This window comes from Geotrypetes seraphini, chromosome 7 (assembly GCF_902459505.1).
Source record: "Geotrypetes seraphini chromosome 7, aGeoSer1.1, whole genome shotgun sequence".
Taxonomy (NCBI): domain Eukaryota; kingdom Metazoa; phylum Chordata; class Amphibia; order Gymnophiona; family Dermophiidae; genus Geotrypetes; species Geotrypetes seraphini.
Genome location: NC_047090.1, coordinates 64,734,629 through 64,756,789, shown reverse-complemented (window position 1 = coordinate 64,756,789; position 22,161 = coordinate 64,734,629). Strand labels below are relative to the sequence as shown.

General features: G+C 46.2%; 1 protein-coding gene across 3 annotated transcripts in view; it reads right to left on the bottom strand.

Annotated features, from left to right (window-relative positions):
* Positions 1 to 22,161, bottom strand: part of ARFGAP3 (ADP ribosylation factor GTPase activating protein 3) — a 325,192-nt gene that overhangs the window by 121,224 nt on the left and 181,807 nt on the right. For all 3 annotated transcript variants that reach the window (XM_033953138.1, XM_033953136.1, XM_033953137.1), the window contains 2 exons: positions 14,006 to 14,137; positions 2,435 to 2,560 (listed from right to left, as the gene is read on the bottom strand). In XM_033953138.1, coding sequence (XP_033809029.1) covers positions 2,435 to 2,560; positions 14,006 to 14,137 — 258 coding nt within the window. The remainder of the gene's footprint in view (positions 1 to 2,434; positions 2,561 to 14,005; positions 14,138 to 22,161) is intronic.

Sequence of the window (22,161 nt, the reverse complement as noted above, 5' to 3'; positions counted from 1 at the left end):
TGCATGAGCTGAAAGAAACGACCCCTGGAAAACCCTGAAGAGGATAAGGGAGCAGCCCTACACCCAGAGTGATATCTGCGGAACTCCCGCAAACGTTTCCGAGCAGTGCCACCCCGATCAGCCGGGCAAGCACAGTCTTCAGACAGGCTAGGCACTTTAGAGTCTGTCAGAGTCTGAACTAACTTATCCAAATCCTCTCCAAACAAAAAAGACCCCCTAAAGGGAAATTTAGTAATTTTAGTCTTAGATGTCACATCCACCGACCAAGCGTGAATCCACAAGGTACGTCGAGTGGTCACCCCAAAAGCCATAGACTTGGTGGACATCCGCATCAAGTCATAGAGGGTGTCTGAGAGGAAAGATGCTGCCATCTCAATCTTTGCCACCTCTTGATCCACCAAGGACCAGTCATCAGACTCACGGTCAAGGACATGCTCGGTCCCTGAAAAATGGCCCGAGCTACGAACCCCCCCCAAAAAGCTGCCTGGACTCCAAAGGCAGATACATTAAAATTCTGTTTAAGAATAGTCTCCAACTTACGCTCCTCAAAGTCCCATAAAGCAGAACTGCCCTCCCTGGGGACAGTATGCCACTTAGCAATAGCTGAGACTACCATGCCCACCACTGGCATCTTCAAGGTAGTCCTATCACCATCCAGGATGGGATACAAACGAGCAATGGAGCACGTAAACCGAAACGGCGCCTACGGCATATTCCACTGCACCTGGATAACATCCCAAATATCCTAATGCATAGGAAAAGAGTGGAACCCCTTAAGAGGATCCTCCACAAGCTGGGTCTCAGGTGGTGTATCCTCAAAGCACAACACCAAGGAGACCTGCTGAATCAGAACTGGAAGCTCATCTCTGTGAAAAAGGCACACGACGGACACCTTCTTGCTGGTAGACAGAAAAACCGAATCCCCGGTACCAGCAGCCGTTCCCTCAAGAGGATTCTGGTGGTCTCCCCAAGGGTCCAGGTCCCCACCGAAGTCAACATGCTCCTCAGACCACAAGTCTTCGTCCCAAGCAACCCATGGGCGCTTGGACGAGGGAGGAGGTGGTAAAGAAGTAGAGGGGGCAGAGCCGCAGGGGGTGCAGAGGACCCCCCCTCAGAGACCCCAAGGGCAAACGCAGAACCCTTGGACGCCTGAATAAAGTATGTTTATGTTTATTGAAAACTTTCTATACCGCATAACAGCCTAAAAAAAGGATCCAAGCAGTGTACAACATATAATACACATTCATCAAGAAAGGAACTCCATTTAAAAATAGGATAGAAAAAAGTAAAAGCAAAAGTTAAATCTGCCACAGCAGGGAACCCAGCTAAAACCTGCCCCTGTTTTTCCAAGACAGGAGAAAGGTCACCTGAGGCTGCAGAACAACTGGAGGGTCTTCACGCCAAAAATGGCGAAGTTGCAGCTGAAAATAACCCCTCCAGGGCATGTAGCGGCTGGGAAGCCTGAACTGTCCCAGCCGCTAAAGCAGGCTAGCCAGTATCAGCTGTTAAAGAAACAGCTGTGAGGGAATCTCCAGCCACTACAGCAGTAAGGGAATCCTTTTTCCTCTCACCGTCGGCGGCTGAGGAAATCCCTCCGTGGGTGGCTGGGGAAGACCGGGCCTCCTTGCGAGGCACTATTGGCAGGAAGCCCTGGCTGCCGGCACCCGCTGCTGACGAGGCTCCTCCACCGTTCCGGCCCGTGCAGCACTTACACAGGCTGGCTGTGAGTGCCTCGCGTCTGGAGCAAAATGAGCACTTCTTTCCCTGTGTAGTGCTCATTGCTCCATACGCAACCTAAGAAAAAGTGCCAATTAGTTGAAAAATACAGTAAAATACATTAAAATTAAAGGGATAGCAACCCTTCAGACCGGCACTGCCTCAGGATTTTTTTTTTTTTTTTTTAAACACAGAGCAGACACCACTAGCTCTCAAAGCAATATGCCTTGCTTGAATTAGGGGCAAGGCTTATTGCTGAGGCACCTCTAAAAAAAATGTTGGGGAGGTGGAGGAAAGGGAGGGGGCCCAGCATGAGACCTGCCGGGTTTGACACCTCTGAGGTTGGAAGGACCCCCAAACAGGGCACACCCAAGTTCAGTCTGGCACAAAAAACAGGGGCTAAGAGTCCTGAACAAATTCCAACAACCCTATAGAAGGGAGATGGGTACAATTCACTAACACCTGCTAGAGACTGAGAGAAGACTGAGGTAATTAGGGGGAGTAACATATTAAGTACCATTCCAAAGTTTTGTCTCAGTCTCCACCTGCTAGTCATGATGAGATACAACCCGCTTGTAAGATTAACCTATGCCAGTATGGAGAGTTGCTAAAAAATTTCAAGTTTCAAACTGTTTGAAGACTGTAGCTCACGAGTGGTAAAAGGAGATTTTTGCTGCCTATCATATCTGCTTTAAAGGCAAGAATAAAATGTCCTTACCTTGAACGAGAAGAACTGAAAAATGAATCCTCAGCATCATCGTCGTATTTTTTTCTTGGTTTCCCAAGTACTGGTGTTTCTTGTTCTATTGTTTTCATCTCAGAAAGTACTGAATGTGAAATTCCACTGTAGACAGAAATAAAACACTCTTCAATCTATAATAAAAGACATTCGTGATCATCTTAACAGGCTCAGATACACGGTTAGATCAGGGAAGGTGACGTCAGAGGAGAGGCGGGACCGCGGCAGAGGAAGCAGCACAGAGAAGGGGCGGGACCGCGGCAGAGGAAGCAGCGCAGGGCTCACTGGCATGCGAACCCACGGTAGGCTGCTTCTCCACCGCAAACGGTGCGGGGGGGCTGGGGGATGAATCGGATGTCCGGGGGGAGGAACCAGCAATGTAAAAAACAAATTGTAAAACGCGCTCACGCATATAACGCACATGGTTATGCTCGGTTTGTAAAATCGTGTATAGCGCGCGCGTTATATGCGTGAAAATACGGTAATCAGTATATTTTAAATAATTCAGTAAACAATTTTGACAAGCTGAATAGATTTGGATAGCACGGAGTCAGCTTCAACAGCAACTCCAGTAGTTAGAACTTAAGGATGGTACTACGTGGACCTCTATAGTCTATAACCCAGAATTATCAAAGAAGAAAAGACAATTTAATTCATAAGACATGTGACTATTGGGCAGACTGGATGGACCATTCAGGTCTTTATCTGCTGTCATTTACTATGTTTCTACAGTATGTTCTGTTTCAGTATCATCACAAGCTAAAGACCTTTGATAGTCCTTCTACCATAGAAAACTTATGTAGATTGAATTTATTAGGCACTGATTAGTACAATATCTCTAAAGTCTGAATACAGTACAAAAAGTCAGAAGTACTGACTTTTGCCAGAATAAGCATAATTATGTATCCTCTGTTTTCCCCCATATAGAACCTGCAACTGGAGAGATAGAAAATGTAAATTGATATTTCCAGACAAAGATGTATGCCTCAACTCATTTGACAAAAAATAATTTCATACTAAAAAAAATAAATATTCTTTTAAATATAGCATGTCCACTCTAATATGTATGTCCTTCTAGCTCAACTGCACACTTTGGGCATTCAAGGCACAGACCTTGACTGGTTTAGATCTTCTCTGACCGATAGTTCTATATCAGCGGTCTCAAACACGCGGCCCACGGGCCGCATGTGGCTCTCCAGGTGTTATTTGCGGCCCGCAGTCTGAATGCGATCAACAGAATTTCTCTTCCCCTTTCCCTTCCTTTTGGAGCAGCAGCGTGTCTGGCCGACTCGTTCCGTTCAAAGCCGCGGGTTGGCGGCTCCTCGCGCTATCCACTCCTGCATCGGAAGCCTCTCTGACGTCACAACATCAGAGAGGCTTCAGACGCAAGTGCGGATCTTGCAAGGAGCCGCCACCCGCGGTTCTGAACGGAACGAGCCGGCCAGACACGCTGCTGCTCCACAAGGAAGAGAACGGAAGGGGAGGGGAAAGAGAAATGCTTCTGCTACACAGGAAAGGGGGACCCTAGGGAAATGCTGCTGCTGCTGTACAGGGAAAGAGATAGGGAGGGAAAGGGGAAGAGAAATGCCTCTCCTGCACAGGAAAAGGGGAAGGGAAATGCTGCTTCTGTTGCTGCTACACCCAATTGGGGAAAGAGAGGGAAGGAAGGAGAAGGGAGAGGAGAGGAACAACAGAAGAAGCCAAGTTCATGGGAGGGAGGGAAGGAAAGGAGATATCAGACCATGGAGGGGGAGGGAGAGATGCCAGGGCATGGGGGAAGGGAAGGAGACAGATGCCAGACCAGGTGAAAGGAAGGAAGGAAGGAGGGAGGGAGAGAAAGGAAGGAAAGAGATGCCAGAACATGGAAATAGGACGGAAGAAGAGAGAGATAGGAAGGTAAGGTAAGACATGGAAACGTAGATTTCGAAAAGAAAACAGAAAAATTTAACATTAAGTTAATGCCAAAGATGGATGCAAGGCAGAAAGTGAAGACGGAGAGAAAAACAGTCAAAGGACAAGAAGGCCCTGGAAACATAGTTGAAAGCACAGAAAAATAGTCACCAGACAACAAAAATAGGGAAAATTATTTTATTTTCAATATAGTGATTGAAATGTGCCAGTTTTGAGAAAGAAAAGATATTAAACTTTAAATGTGAGGGCTGCAGAAAAAATAGAGTACTTGGAAGGCCGCAGAAAAAATAGTTAATGTCTTATTAAAGAAATGACAATTTTGCATGAGGTAAAACTCTTTATAGTTTATATATCTTTCCTTTTAACTATTAAAGGAAACTTTTATAAACTATAAAGAGTTTTACCTCATGCAAAATTGTCATTTCTTTAATAAGACATTAACTATTTTTTCTGCGGCCCTCCAAGTACCTACAAATCCAAAATGTGGCCCCGCAAAGGGTTTGAGTTTGAGACCACTGTCCTATATTGTCCACTAGTAGAACTCAGTCTTGCTCCTCACTCTTCAATATTTTTTTCCCCTCTATTCACCCACATACAGTCTCTTGCTTTGAATCCTTTTGTTCTCGTAAGTCAACGATAATCCAAATTCTGACTTGTGTCAACCTTGATGATATCTAGGAGATTAGCATATTTAACCAGCTCATGAACTGGCTCCACTCTTGTAAACTAAAACTTAATCTTCAGAACCTAAGGGGGGTCCCCTCTTTGGGCATACAAGCTTGTCAGTTCTCAGCACACCTATTCTTATAGCAGATAGTCCAATCCTCGAACAGTTAATAAAGGTTCTGGGAGTAAACTTGGACAGCACTCTGTTCTTCAGTCCACACATTTCTCATGTAGTTAAAATTTCCTTTATTAAACTAAAGGTGATCTATTCTGTTGGCACTTCTCATACTCTTCAGTAATTTTCAACCTGGATTACTATGAGGGGGTGCTGAAAAGTTCTCAGCCCAACCAACTTCCTAAATTCTGAACGTTATTCTTCCACTGTAGCTGAAAGGAACATTAGGTTTTTACCTCGATAATCTTATTTCTTGTAGATATAGCTACTGGTCCTGAACCAAAGGGTCTTGTATCGGAAACCGCAAGTTGCTTGTAGAAAACGGTTAATCATGTTTTCAACTCCACCTCCTTCCCAGGGAGCTGCTCCTGCCCCCTCAGTTAATACAATAACAGGAAAGAGAGAAATGGGGAGGAATCTCCACAAGTACAATTCTGTTCTGCTCTGTAACAAACATTACCAATGAAAGTTATCCTCTTCTATACTGACCGCAACCCTGTCAGTTTTCTGTCTTTGTTACCTGCGTATAACCTGTCAGCTTCGGTATGTTGTGTATATTCTCTTCAGTAAATACAGACACAAAAAATGTGTTCAGTTTGTCGGCGATTGCTTTGTCCTCGTTTAGCACACCCTTTATTCCATGGTCATCCAACGGCCCCACTACTTCCTTCGTGGGTCGTTTCCCCTTAATAAATTGAAAGAACGGCTTGAAGTTTTTTGCCTCCTTGGCTATTTTTTCCTCGTAGTCTCTTTTGGCCCCTCTTACCGCCTTATGACACCTGGTTTGATGTTTGTGCTTTTTCCAGTTTTCATCCCTTAAACGAAGTCTTCTTGTCTCTGATCTCTGCCTTCACCACTACAGTGAGCCACGCCGGTTTCTTGTTCTTTTTCCTCTTGGATCCCTTGTTGATAAGTGGTATATATAGATTTTGCACCTCAGTGACTAGGTCCTTAAAAAGGGACCATGCTTGCTCTAGTGTTTTTACAGTGCTTATTCTCCTTCTTAATCTTCTTCCCCACCATGAGTTTCATCCCTTCGCAATTCCCTTTTCGGCAGTTCAATGCCGTGGCCGTCATTCTGGATCGATGTTTTGCCCCTGTGTCCAAGTTGACGCGGATCATATTGTGATCACTGCTACCTAGCATCCCTTTCTACTTCTACACATTGCGCTGGTCCTCGTAGTCCATTTAGAATTAAGTCCAGAATTGCATTTCCTCTTGTATTTTCCTTGACAAGTTGTTCCAGGAAGCAATCGCCTACAGCATCTAGGAACTTGGTCTCCCTACTGCAGCCGGAGGTGCCTAGGTTCCAGTCTATCCTTGGATAATTGAAGTCACCCATAACTGCGTTGCTTCCCTTGCAGTTGCGTTTAATCTTGTCCATCATTTCTCCATCAATTTCTTCGGACTGCCCTGGGGTTGGTAGTAGATGCCGATCTTCGTTTCCGTTCCATTTGTTCCCGGAATTTTGATTCATAGAGACTCTACCTTATTTTTCATTTCCGGAATGTTCTCTCCGGTAGACTTAATTCCCTCTTTGACATATAGGGCAATACCCTCACCTTTTTGACCTACTCTGTCTCTGCGATATAGCTTGTATACCAGTAGCACAGTGCCCTAGACATTTTCCTCATTCTACCATGTTTCCGTGATGCCCATGATGTCAATATTATCTTTTTGTGCCATGGCTTCCAATTCTCCCATCTTATTCCTTAGGCTCCTTGTGTTCGTGTACATACACTTGAGCTTGCGACCTGTTACTTTCTTGCATTTCCTTCCCTCTTGTGTCCCTTTCGATCCGTCAGGATTTCTGTCTTGGCTATGATCCGGTGAATCTTCCCTCACTATCTTCCTGCATGATATCCTCTGGGTATATCGGTTCCCGAACCATCGACTCTTGGTCGACTGTCGGCTTTCCCCTTCTTCCTAGTTTAAAAACTTCTCAATTTCCCTCTTGATGTTGCTTGCAAGTAGCCTCGTTCCGTCTCTGCTGAGGTGGAGTCCATCCTTCCTGAATAGCTTGCTTTTCCCCAGAACGTCCCCCAGTTATGCACAAAGTAGAATCCTTCTTCCTCACACCAGCGCCTCATGCATGCGTTGACTGCTTGCAGCTCTGTCTGCCTCTTCTTGGCCCCAGGTACCAGCAGGATCTCCGAGAACGCTACCCTTGGCGTTCTGGTCTTCAGCTTCCTAGCATCCGGAACTGGTCCTTTTGTCCTTCCCTGCTGTAGTTCCTGTTGCTCACCACTGCCGTATCTTCCTATTCCACGCTGTCGATGATCCTGTTGATGCGGCTCACTATATCTTCTACCTTGGTTCCTGGTAGGTAGGTCACCAACCGATCCTGTCTTCCTCCCGCTAAGTGGATTAAGAATTGGTTATCGGACAGAAAACAAAGGGTAGGGTTAAAATTTTTCTCAGTGGAGGAGGGTAAATAGTGGTGTGCCGGAGGGATCTGTACTGGGACCAGTGTTATTTAACTCATTTATAAATGATCTGGAAATTGGAACCATGAGTGAGGTAATTAAATTTGAAGATGACACTAAACTGTTCAAAGTTGTTAAAAATGCATGCTGACTGTGAAAAACTCCAGGAAGACCTTAGGAAATTGGAAGACTGGGAGTTCAAATGACAGATGAAATTTAATGTAGACAAATGCAAAGTGATGCATTTTGGGAAGAATAATCCAAATCATGCTAGGGTCCAACTTGGGGGTCAGCGCTGAAGAAAATGATCTGGGTATCATCGTGGACAATAGGGTTATCGGACAGAAAACAAAGGGTAGGGTTAAAATTTTTCTCAGTGGAGGAGGGTAAATAGTGGTGTGCCGGAGGGATCTGTACTGGGACCAGTGTTATTTAACTCATTTATAAATGATCTGGAAATTGGAACCATGAGTGAGGTAATTAAATTTGAAGATGACACTAAACTGTTCAAAGTTGTTAAAAATGCATGCTGACTGTGAAAAACTCCAGGAAGACCTTAGGAAATTGGAAGACTGGGAGTTCAAATGACAGATGAAATTTAATGTAGACAAATGCAAAGTGATGCATTTTGGGAAGAATAATCCAAATCATGCTAGGGTCCAACTTGGGGGTCAGCGCTGAAGAAAATGATCTGGGTATCATCGTGGACAATATGCTGAAACCTTCCGCCCAATGTATGGCGGTGGCCAAGAAAGCAAACAAGATGCTAGGAATTATTAGAAAAGGGATGGTAAACAAGACTAAGAATGTTATAATGCCTCTGTATTGCTCAATGGTGCGACCTTACCTTGAATATTGCTTTCAGTTCCGATCTCTTTATCTTTAAAAAAAAAAAAAAGATATAGCAGCACTAGAAAAGGTTCAAAGAAGAGCGACCAAGATGATAAAGTGGATGGAACTCCTCTCAAATAAGGAAAGACTAAAGAGATTAGGGCTCATCAGCTTGAAAAAGAGATGGCTGAGGGGAGATATGATTGAAGTCTACAAAATCCTGAGTGGTGTAGGACAGGTACAAGTGAATCGATTTTTTTTTTTACTCTGGAATGCGTTTCCAGAAGTTGTAGTAAGAGCAGTTAATGTAGCTGACTTTTATAAAAAGGTTTGGACAAGTTCTTGGAAGAAAAGTCTATAAACTGCTGTTGAGACAGACATGGGGGAAGTAACTGCTTGCCCTGGATTGGTGGCATGGAATGCTGCTACTATTTGGGGTTTTGCCAGGTACTTGTGACCTGGATTGGCCTCCGTGAAGACGGGATACAGGACTAGATGGACCTTTGGTCTGATCCAGTAAGGCAATTCTTATGTTCTTATGCTAGCTGCAGATGTCTGCCATGTGAGTCTGTGTCTTCTCTCAGACTAAGTCCCACCAAGTGAGAACCTTTGGGCACCAAGCCTCCAAAGAACACTGCGAAAAATACCTGAAAATAATAAAACCACAGAGCAGATCAAAAATACTTCTCTGCACTTTGCTTGCAGAAAAACTGAGGGGGGGCAGGAATAGCTCACTGGGAAGGAGGTGGAGTTGGGAAACATGATTGAGAGTTTTCTGCAAGAAACTTGTAAATTCAGATACAAGACCTAGCGTTCAGGACCACTGGACACATTGCACTAGAATTTGCCCTATGTGCCAATTCCAACAACTTTAAGTGGATTCTATATTTCATGGGCAGTTTAAAAAAGAAAAAAAGATTTGTTAGCATATGGTTGGAATAAAATGTTTATCCATTAAAATGGTTGATGTAACCAGGATGTAACATGATATACTGTGTTAAAATTGTCATTATCTATAATAATAAAATGCTAAGCGCGCATGCGCACTCTTACCGGCGTGTTCCCTGAGATCTGATCTGTCAGGCTGTGGCCGGTAGGAGTGCGCATGCGCGCCAGACAAGCCTCCCTGCTCTCCACCTCATGCCGCTGCAGTGGGTCCTCTCACGAGACGCACCTGCGTCGGAGAAGGATTCTGACGAAGGCAGCGATCATGAGGGGAGCCGCTGTGGCACCTTCAAAATTAAAAATAAACTTCGGGTAGAAACAGCCCCACACTTGCGGCTCGGTTTCAGGCGCGCGTGGCGGCTGTCGGCGCCTGCAGGCCGCGCGGCTGCTTGCTCTATAGAGGAAGGGCTACTATTGTGCTGACTTTGCTGCTGCTCTTTACAGGGTTTCTTAGTTGAGGTCCCCTGGTAGCATCGGGCAATGACTCCTTCATTGCTCTTATTCGACAATACGAATGCAACTTTGATGTGAAGGTCAGTGGGTGGCAAACGTGTTGATTGTGAGCTGCTGAATTATGGATACTGTTACTGCTGGACAGAGGGGAGCAGGGAAGGGGTGTTGCTGGACAGGGGAATTCAGGGAGGATGGAAGGAGCAGGAAAGAGACAGGACGGGGGGTAAGAAAAAGGAAGGGAGGCCTACTGCTGGACAGGGGGAGCAGGAAAGAGGTGCTGATGGACAGGGGGGCAGAAAAAGAAAGGGAGGCCTACTGCTGGACAGGGGGAGCAGGAAAGAGGTGCTGATGGACAGGGGAAGAGGTGCTGATGGACAGGGGGGGTAGAAAAAGGAAGGGAGGCCAACTGCTGGACAGGGGGAGCAGGAAAGAGGTGCTGCTGGAAACGGGGAGGTAAAACAAAGGGAGAAGGGCTGCTGCTGGATAAGGGAAGCAGTGAAGGGGTAGTGGTGGACACAGGGGAGGTAAAAGGAAGGGAGAATGGACAGGGGGAGCAGCCAAGGGGTGGTGGTGGACAGCCGAGGAAAAAGAAAGACATAAAAAAAAAGAAATACAGAAAGCGGCTAAGGAGAGAGAGAGAGAGAGAGAAAGAAATAAAGACAGACACACACACATATTCTAGCACCGGTTAATGTAACGGGCTATAAGACTATCTATAATAATAAAACGCTAAGCACGCATGCGCACTCGCGCCACGTGTTCCCTGATCTGTCGGGATGTGCCGGAAAGAGTGCGCATGCGCGGTTATTACACCAGAACTACTGATTCATGTACAGCCAGACCTAGATTGGAATTGGGGGGGAGGGGGGTGAACCCCTAACCAACTCCACTGAGGACGATCCCTTTCCTTACCAGCCGGGATGGGTGGGCTTGGCCCCGCCACCGGGGGTGGCGTCCGGCAAGGTCCTAGAAGACAGCCCAGCCCAAGCCAGCTCGCAAGGTCCTTCAGTCACGGAGAAAGGGCGCAGCAGGGACATCCCCCCACCCCTCCCCCGGGTACAGCAGCGATCACCATGAATTCAAACAGAAGTGCTCACGAGCGGCCACCGACTCCAGTGACCGCCCTCCGCCCCGCCTCCCTCTTCCGATTGGCTCACCGGCCCACTACTATTCAGAAGTCTTTTATCTGATTGGCCCGTAGTCTGCGCCAGGCGCTCCCCCCCGCCTCTAACTGGGCGGAGTTCTCCGGCTGGCATCGCCCAGATGAATACAAAGGAATCGAGACGCGCGAGGGGAATTGCTATTTACCCCGTTCTCCAATTGGCTGCAGCGACGTATAGGGCGAGCCTCGGATTGGCTGATTGGGATAAGGAGAGTTGTGTGATGATGGTGCTGCCAATTTAAGGTGATGTTCTACACAGGGACTCAGGGCTGGCAGATTAAAGTGGGTGAGGAAATGCCCAAGAAAGAACAGATTGCCACTGGGTTACAGTGCAAGTCAAATCGGACAATTTGTTAGAACAGAAAAAAAGAAAGACAGAAAGCGGCTAAGGAGAGAGAGAGAGAGAGAGAGAGATAAAGAAATACAGACAGACACACACACATATATTCTAGCACCAGTTAATGTAATGGGCTATAAGACTAGTTCAATTATAAAAATATAAATTTGTGTTGGAAATTGAGAGATGCAATACAATAATGCATGCTGTAAGATGAGAGCATACAAAATGGTAAAATTATGTCTTACCTGTTAATTTTCTTTCCCTTAGACGCAGCAGATGAATCCAGAGACCAATGGGATAGCTCACATCTACCAGCAGGTGGAGATAGAGAAACTGATTAACAGGTGTATTTATTGGCTGGCACTCCTCCTGTCTCATCAGTATAGCTCCATGCCCAAGCACATTTGACCATCAATAGGTATAGCATGTAAAAAACTTCTTTCCCAGAATACATCGGAAACAGCACCGATACAGAATACAACCATTAACAACAACCAATTACTAAAAGTCGCACACGCAGAAACCGACCACCAAATATCAGAAAGGGTGGGGCTCTGGATTCATCTGCTGCGTCTAAGGGAAAGAAAATTAACAGGTAAGACATAATTTTACCTTCCCTAGCAACAGCAGCAGATGAATCCAGAGACCAATGGGATGTAGCAAAGCAATCCTAAACCTGGGTGGGAAGCAAATACCTCCTCCGCAACAATCGAAGCACCAAAAAGCCCATATTGTATGTGCTCGCACATCCATGCAGAAACGCGGAGAGAAGGCACTCTCGGAAGACTAGTAAGCCGCGAGACAAATATCCTCCAAGGAAATCACCTCTGGGCCGAGCCCAAGAAGCAGCCATTGTTCCAGCGGAATGTTCATGAAGTTCCAACGCCACCCGCTCCCCTGCCAGCAGGCAAGCATAAAGAATGTCCTTCTGGACCCATTGAGTGAGGTAGGCATCGGACGCCGCCATACGCTTGAGGCGTCCCTTGAAGAATACAAAAAGGAGAACGCTACATACGTCTCAAAAAATGCAGTGAATAAAAGCACTCCCAGGACAAAAGAAGGAAGAGCGAGCATGACGTAAAAGAAAGGATGACACCTCCCTAGAAAGAAAAAGTGGTACCATCTGAACTGATACCCCATAAGATGGAAATAAGAAATAGGCATCCCCGTTGAACAAGGCCTGCAACATCGCAACTGCCGAGCTGAAGCCATGGCCACAAGGAATCCCATGGTGAACGGCCCAGCTCTTTAGAGTCCCAAAGGACTAGGCTAAAATGAAGCCATCGGTAAGCGTAGAAGAAGAACGTGAAGATTGTACTCCAAACCGGGCTTTCTAAGAGGCGCACGAATATACCGCACTTTGTTCAGGAACTGAACTACAGGAAACTGAGAAGTCAGCGAAGGGCCATATACCTAGTCCCTGTAACAAGCCAAGAATAACACAAGAAGCTGAAGGGAAGTGAACGCTAAGTCCCCAGCAATACACTAGTGCCAAAAAGGAAATTTGGAGTGGTTCAAACTTGAAGAAGCGCCCAATAACGGAAAACCCTCCAACCGGAAGCAGAAGACACAGGAGATGCCCATAGCCTCTGGATAAGAGAAGAAACAACCATCTTCACATAACCCGTACACGTCAGCCAAGAGTGACCAAAAAACTAGGTTGAAATACTAAAGTAGAACAAATATCCACGTGGATCGGATCCTAGGCGGGTAAGGCCGGAGAAGCCATGAAACTTCCGAGTCCAGCTGTCGAAAGACTCATCAGATCCGCATAGGAAGGAAGGCGCCGTCAATCTAGGGATTCTACACATACTGTGCCCGGAAGGCGAGCTCGAGATGGCCAATCCAAGTCATCATCAGCCAGCGGAAAACACTGAAAATGAGAAGGCAGCGGCGAGAAAGGAGCTATGCAGGAACCCCTTCTAACTCCCACTCCCTGGGCCCGCCGAAGCAGCTAGCTGAGAAAGAGCCAACAACCGGCTAACCACGCGACTGTTCCCCGAAGCACCAAACACCACCAACAACCAACAAAATATAACTTGCAAATGCAAAGTAACAAAAGGCATACTCACAACCCAGCTTACAAGGCTGTAAGACTCCGGTAGGAACAGGGTGAGTACTACTAAGAGTACCCAATCGTGGATAGCAACTGCAGTCTCTATTTTTTTTTTTTTTTTAGGGAAAGAAAAAACTAGAGACCCAGATAAATCCTCTATCAGAGGAGGGAGGGTGAGGCAGGGACAAGGGGGGGCCCAAGTATAACCTCTAAAGCCGGCACCGCTCAGCCGGACACCACTGTCTCACTGAAGAGAAAGAATCTCAACAGGAGAAATAGAATCAATTGTAAGCTCACTGAAGAGAAAAATCTCAACAGGAGAAATGGAATTTCCAGCCATCATCAGAATCCAGGAGCAACTGGAATAGCGACTTTCCCCTGCTGGGAGATAGAGCATACTGATGAGACAGGAGGAGTGCCAGCCAATAAATACACCTGTTAATCAGTTTCTCTATCTCCACCTGCTGGTAGATGTGAGCTATCCCACTGGTCTCTGGATTCATCTGCTGCTGTTGCTAGGGAAAAAAAGTTAAAGAAAAATCTTAGGAATAAAAAAAAGTAAAATTTGCCTATGTCTGTACATACCTTCTACTGCCAAATCCCATCCCAAGTCTCTCAGCTTCAGCTTTCTTTTTAGTGCTCATATTTTTCAATTTTTCTTCGTCTTTTTTCATTTGTATTTCTAAATCCTTGTATGCCAGCCGTAAAGATGTTACACTAAAAAAAAAGTCGCACATATTGAAAATGATTACATCTACAAATCAATTTTTACTTTTCTGTTCTAATCAATGAACTGATAATTCTTCCCAAGCACTGATTACCGTATTTTCACGCATATAACGCGCGCGTTATACACGATTTTTACAAACCGAGTATAACCATGCGCAATATATTCGTGAGCGCGTTATCCCCTTTTTTGTTTTTTTACATAGTTCCCCTCCCCCCCGACGTCCGATTCACCCCGCAGGACCGCTCGCACCCCCACCCCGAAGGACCGCTCGCGCTCGAACACGCACCCGCACCCCCACCCCGAAGGACCGCTCGCACCCCCACAGCCTCCCCACCTCCACCCATCATGTAGAAGCTGCCTACCGTCGTCCTGCTGCTTCCTCTGCCGGCAGTCCTGCCCCTTCTCTTAGCCCTGCGTCTATGCTGCTTCCTCTTCTGGCGGTCCCGCCCTTTCTCTGACATCAGAGAAAGGGCGGGACCGCCGGAAGAGGAAGCAGCGTAGACGCAGGGCTAAGAGAAGGGGCAGGACCGCCGGCAGAGGAAGCAGCAGGACGACGGTAGGCAGCTGCTACATGATGGGGGGGGAGGCTGTGGGGGTGCGAGCGGTCCTTCGGGGTGGGGGTGCGGGTTCGAGTGCGAGCGGTCCTTCGGGGTGGGGGTGTGAGCGGTCCTGCGGGGGAGGGGGGTGAATCAGACGTCGGGGGGGCATCAGGCTTTCAGGGTGTGGACAGGACTTCAAGGGGGGACAGGAGTTCAAGGGGGAGAGGAGAGTCGGGGCGGGCTAAAGGAGAGTCGGGCTGGCCAGAGGAGAGTCGGGGCGGGCGATAGGAGAGTCGGGCAGTGACGGGAGAGTCGGGGCGGCATGCGCGGTATAGGGGTGTGCGCGGTATATAAAAATTTATTTACATAAATTACAGTTTCCAGCGCGCTATACCCATGTGTGCGTTTTACACGGGTGCGCGGTATATGAGTGAAAATACGGTAAACATGAACCTACAATCTTATACTATACTCTTTACTTGAACACTACAGTTGCATTAGAAGGCTGGGTCAATCTGCACAGGCAGTGGTGCAGCGAGGGTGAGAAGCACTAGAGGGGGTGGCGCACCTCCCATGCCCTCTTCTCTGCCCCACCTGTTCCTTTTCTGCCCCTCCTCCCGCCATGCACCCCTTCCCCTATCCCTCTAATGTTTGTGATGTGAGCAGCAAGTGACATCAGAGGAAGAGCCAACACTGGCACAAGCAGCAGGTTGGGGTTGCTGCTCACGCCGTGAATGTTAAAGAGGTATTGGGGAAGGGAACTGTTGCGAGGTCAGGGAATGAGCAGGAGGGGGCAGAGAGGAGGATGAGTGTTGGCGCTTCTACTATGATGGCACCCGGGGCTGATCGCTCCCCCCCCCCTTTTTTTTTTTTTTTTTTACTATACCATTGTGCACAGGGCAACCATGGTTACAAGTAGCAGCAAAGATTAAGCCAGACTGATACTTGATGGATTTTGAAGAATTTTGGAATATCACCAGTCTCGATGGTAAGAAATGAGAGGGGGCCTGGGTGTTAAATTAAGTATAAGATGTATAAAGATCAAAGAGAAAGAATGTTGCAATCACAATGAAAGTCAGCAAGGCCACACAATTTACACATGCTTAAGAGAATGATACTGGGCAATCTTAATTTATTCCTCAGTTAGAATACACATTTTTGTGGATATCTTTTATTTCATGAGTAAATCAAGGAAAATTTTTTTTGTTTACATGCAATTACATCACTTTCTTTTCCAGAGATAAATAAAAAAAAGATTTGACATTGATATGTGAACATTTCTTAAGAAAGAACTGAATATTTCATGAGGTGTCCTAATTTTTTCACATGACTGTATATACAGAGTCTTCCCAGCCCAAGGGCTAACTAACACCTAAGAATTAACTTGGAGAAGTATGAACGGACAATAGGCAGGTGCAGGAAGGACAGGGTAGGAGTCTACAATGTCTCACCTATCTACTGGAAAAGAGTTTACCAGGGCAAGTACATAATCTCTTTTTCTAGTGCAATAGGGGAGACATTCTAGACAAGTGGGATGTATCAAAGCAGTCCCTAAATGCCAGGGCGGGCTAACTGCGCAAACCCGAAAAACCAAGGACCCAAAGGCAAAGTCTTGTCTTGCTGCCACATCCACTCTGTAATACTTGACAAATGTGTGCAAAAAGGACCACGTTGATGCCATGCAGGTTTCCTCACAGGAGAGTGCACTAACTTTGGCCCACGAAGAAGCCATAGTCCTAGAAGAATGTGCCTTAAAGGAGATGGGAGACTGAATCTTAGACAGAATATAGGCTAACAAAATGGCCCTATGGATCCCACTTAATAGAATGAGGCAGCACAAACAAATGGTCAGGGAAACGAAAGTTGTTAGTGACCTCCATGTAGCGAAGAAGCACTCTGCGAACATCAAGTTTCTTTAAAAGGCGATCTTGTATCCTGGAACCAGTAGGCTGAAAAACAGGCAAACATACCTCCTGAATAACATGGAAAGCCAAAATCAGCTTTGGTAGGAAAGAAGGAACTGCACAAGGAAAGACCAGACACCGACAAAAAGCTTGAAGTTTAGAGACATGCACAGTGTGACTGGAAATATTGGCATGTAAGCTTCCATGAGATCCAGAGAGGTGAGGAACTCTCCCGGGGCCACCACAAGGACTCCATGCGAAAGTGTGGAACCATAAGGCCAGCATTTATGTGCTGGAGATCCAAAACAGTCCCCTAATTGTCTGAGCCTTTTTAGGCATGATGAAGAATATGGAGTAGCTGCCTGAGCCCGAGAGATCGGATGGCCCTTGTTCTATAGCTGGAATATCCAGCAAGCGGCTTACACCTTGAGTACTGTAGCAGGTCGACCTGCGGGAGAGTCCACAAACCAATCCATCAGAAGCCAGGCAAGTCCAAGTTGAAGCCTGACTGAAAAATGTCCAAGACCAATTGGTTGGACGAAAGGTGAGTTCAGGCCGCCAGGAAATTGAGAATCTGCCTTCTATTTGTAGAGGGGCATACTTTGGCTTGGCGTCATTGTGCCTTTGTGTGTGAAATTGGAGGCAGATGGATGGATACGCCTGCAGTGGGAGAACTGCTACCGAAAGGTCTGGGAAAATTGCACGGAACCACGAAAAATTAAAATGACTAGAACCACTAAAGATTCTGGGGCAACGGTATACCACAGAATTCACCAGGTCATCCAGTCCCTTGCCAAACAAAAACTGCTCCTTAAAGGAAAGTTTAGCTAAAGTTGCCTTGTAAGTGGAATGAGCAATTCATTGTCAGATCCAGAGCATCCAGCAAGCAAAAACAGATTACGCCGGCACCTTTACCAGTACTCACATAAGAAACCGAAAAAAGCTGAGGAGGAAGTTCCACAGCCACAGTCTCCAGAGCAAAATATATTGAAAAGGGGCAGACACTTTAAGCATAATAAACTTAAAATAGAGTGACTAAAATGTTATTGCACAAATGAAAAAGTCACTACATCACAATTACAATAATGTTACTGTGTTACTCATTCGACATTCAATAGAACTCTGCTCAGAGACATGAAGGCAATTTGTTCCGCATCACCACCCACCCATCTGGTGTGCTGGCGTCTGCGTATACTTTTAGAGATACAGCACTTTAAAATACAGCAAAATTCAGCGTATTCGCGGTTTTTTCATGAGCTTTCACCTCCATTGTAACTATTCTTGCTGCCGGTTCCCTGACGCAGGGTCGAAACGTGGCACGTCGGAACCAGCCACATTCTAAAGTTGAGTTTTTCAAATCACTTTTCAAATATTTGTTACTTGGATGAAAAGCTCAGCATAGCTGTAATAGCTAGCAATATACCAGTCAAAGTAAGGTTATATACATATATTTTTTGAACACTGCAATGATTGGGTGGTGAGGCGGAACAAATTGCCTTCATGTCTCTGAGCAGAGTTCTATTGAATGTCGAATGAGTAACACAGTAACATTATTGTAATTGTGATGTAGTGACTTTTTCATTTGTACAGTCTCCAGAGCAGCTCAGCCAAGACAAATAGGTGCAAGTGACAAAGGAGGCTGCCTTAGCAGCTATAATGCCTAAAGCAGCTGCATCAAAAGCCTCCAGAGGACAACATCCACCCGGCGGTCCTGCATATCCGTAAGAACCACACCACCTGCCCTGGGAAAAGAGGTACGTGTAGTCACCTGCGCAACTAAAAAAATCCACCCTAGACTGACCCAGAAGCTGTTGGCACTCCTGCGCTAGCGGATAAAAGTGAGACATTGTCCACACTATTTTAAGAGCTCTTTTCAAAGAGACATACTGCTCTGAGATTAAAAAAGTGCCAGAGAAAGGCAGAAGACTGGGAGAGCACTCCACAAAGCCAGGAGGAAAAAGTGCACAAAGCCTGATCAGAGCCCAAATTTAACTCCTTCAGAGACTCAGACATAAGATCTGACAAAGCCGCTCCCAAGGACTTTGAGGACCAGCATACAGTCCCTGAACTACTGTGCCCAGAAGCACTGTGCTGGAGCCGAAAGGACCAGCAAGCTAGTCATCATCTGAAGGATCACCCAGATCACGATCAAGGAGCGCTGATACAGTGTCAGACTGAGAGAAAGACATGCCCATAGAAACAATGCCATTTAGGAGACAGCAGAAATGCCGTTTAGGAGACAGCAGAAGCGGAGTGGGACTGCGCAGAGGAAAAACGCCTGCTGCGAAATGCATTCTGCAAATATGCCATAAAGTCTGTGAAGGCCTCCAGCTCCTGGGGCGCACCCCGAGATGACAGAAAAATGCTGTTATGAGACTGCGGAGGGTCCGCAGCCTTGCACATGGAACCATCAGCCATGATGAGTCCTGAAAACAAAATAAGCCATCTCGCTGGGCCAGCTGAATGTTTAATCACCTGCTTAATCAGGGGAGAGGCTAAGCCTTGCACTGCTATGGCACAAAAATGCTCACAATTTGCCAAATCCTGGCAAGAATTCACACTAGGAGAGTCCAAAGACTCCATCCCAAGAAGTTTGGAGGCAAAAATCGCAGTTTTGGAAAAGTAGGGAGCGGTTGAAAAAAAGACTGATAAAAATCTAAGAAATTTGCACCAAAATTGCAATATTTTTCATATATAGCAAACATTAAAAATGGTGATTTTAGGATTTTTCAGGTGGGGGAACACAGGGGGACATGCAGAAACCTTCATAAGAACATAAGCAGTGCCTCCGCCGGGTCAGACCATAGGTCCATCCTGCCCAGTAGTCCGCTCCCGCGGCGGCCCAAACAGGTCACGACCTGTCTGTATCACCAGAAGGGGCTCCCTTGCCACCTTGGTTTCTCATTTAAGTCCTGTCTTCCTATCGAAGTCCTAACCCTCTGGTCTTGCACATGCACGACCTGGTTTGGTTTCTATACTCATTACCTGGTTAGCTTTCTATACTTGTGTTACATCCCACCTCCTCCCTCAGTATCCCATGATCCCTTTATCCTTCAGGAATCCGTCCAATCCCTGTTTGAATCCCTGTACCGTACTCTGCCTGATCACTTCCTCCGGTAGCGCATTCCAAGTGTCCACGACCCTTTGGGTGAAAAAAAACTTCCTTGCGTTTGTTTTGAACCTATCTCCCTTCAGTTTCTCCGAATGCCCCCTCGTATTTGCTGTCCCCTTCAGTCTGAAGAATCTGTCCCTATTCACCCTCTCTATGCCCCTCATGATCTTGAAGGTCTCTATCATATCTCCCCTGAGCCTCCTTTTCTCCAGAGAGAAGAGCCCCAGCCTATCCAACCTCTCGTCATATGGGCAGTGTTCCAGCCCTTTTACCATTTTCGTTGCTCTCCTTTGGACTCTCTCAAATACCGCCATGTCCTTCTTGAGGTGCGGCGACCAATACTGTACGCAGTATTCCAGATGTGGACGCACCATCGCTCGATACAATGGCATGATGACTTCCCGTGTTCTGGTTGTTATGCCCTTCTTTATGATGCCAAGCATCCTGTTGGCTTTTTTCGAGGCTGCTGCGCACTGTGCAGATGGCTTCAGTGATGCATCCACCAGCACACCCAAGTCTCTCTCACGTCTGCTGTCTCCCAACAATACCCCCCCCCCAATTTGTAGTTGAACAACGGGTTCTTTTTCCCTATATGCATGACCTTGCATTTGTCCACGTTAAAGCGCATTTGCCATTTGTTTGCCCAGTCTTCCAGCTTGTCCAGGTCTCTTTGTAGGTCCTCACACTCCTCCCTGGTCCTAACTCTGCCGCACAGTTTGGTATCGTCTGCAAATTTTATAACCTCGCACTTTGCCTCCTTTTCCAGGTCATTGATAAATATGTTAAAGAGTAACGGCCCCAGCACCGACCCTGTGGCACACTATGAAATTAAAACTATGAAATTAAAACTATGAAATTAAGACCCTCCCCCCTCCTCCCCGAATTCACCTCACAGGCTATGACAACCGTTACCAGTGGTCTCAAACTTGCAGCCGGGGGCCACATGCGGCCCGCCAGGTACTATTTTGAGGCCTTTGGTATGTTTAGCATAATCATAAAAGAAAAACAAAACAGTTTCTTGATCTTATGTCTCTTTAGCTATAAATTACAATATTATTATTCAGACTTAGCCAAAAGGAAAGATTTATAAACTATAAAGAGTTTTACCTCAAGCAAAATTGTTATTTCTTTAATAAGACTATTTTTTCTGAGGCCCTCCAAGTAGCTACAAATCCAAAATATGGCCCTGCAAATGGTTCGAGTTTGAGCCCACTAGCCTTTACTCACTGTGACCTGTGCTGAAATGCTGGAAATGTGCTGCAGCCTGCCATAGCTCTCTTACAATAGCTGGAATCAGAGAACCACTGCCTCATGCTTGGAATGCCTCCATGATGCTAATTTTCGGGCTGCCAGTCAGACTCCATGCCTGACTGCACCTCCATGCCTGACTGAGACTGACAGACATGTTCAGGAATGGGTGGAGTCACAGAACGCAGCCAGCACCCTACGAAACACCACCAAGTCTCCTAGGTATGCCCAACAGCCTGTACTGAACTTCATCCAGCAGTAGGAGAAGCGGGGATGACCTGAACTTCTTAGAAGCAAATGCAGGCTGGCTGATGGGTACCACCAGGAATTGGCCTGTCAGCTACAGAGTAACATAACATAGTAGATGATGGCAGAAAAAGACCCAAATAGTCCATCCAGTCAGCCAAACCTGATTCAATCTAAAAATTTGTTGTTAGTTTATTTTCTTAGCTATTTCTGGGCAAGAATCCAAAGCTCTGCCCAGTACTGTTCTTAAGTTCCAACTAATGAAGTCTCCATCAAAGCTCACTCAAGTCCATCTACACCATCCCAGCCCAACCGCAACCAAACTGCCATATACAGCCACAGACCATGCAGGTCTGCCAAGTGCTGGCCTTAGTTCTTCAATATTTACTATTTACTATTATTTTCTGATTCTAGATCCTCTATGTTCATCCCACGCTTTTTTGAACTCCGTCACCGTTTTCGTCTCCACCACCTCTCTTGGGAGTACATTCCAGGCATCCACCACCCTCTCCAAAGTCTGTGTGTTTTCCACACAGGCAGAGCTGAATAATCACTCTGAGCACAAGAAATTCCAAATAAAGGGACAAAATCCACCAAATATAATAATAAAAGGAGGGTGCAGAACAAAGGGGAGGAGAAACTTAGATTGACGGAGAAGGTGTTTGTCCTCAGTCCCATTCCCTTTTGCACTAAATTTCTTTTGGTTGAGCGATTTCCATGCTTTGTTTACGGAGAGCCCTTTATCTCCACTGAAGTTATTGGGGTGTCTTGCCATCTCTAATGCCTCTAATTTTTCTTGGCCAAAGGTCTTTCTTCGCATGGCAATTGAGACTGCAGAGGTATGAGAGGTACTATCAAAACTGAGAAATGTAGAGTGCACCATGTACTTTCTGGTCTCTATGAGATCATTCATTAGATTTTGGTAAGAAGGGAGATGCACCAATAGAATATAGGTTGAAAAG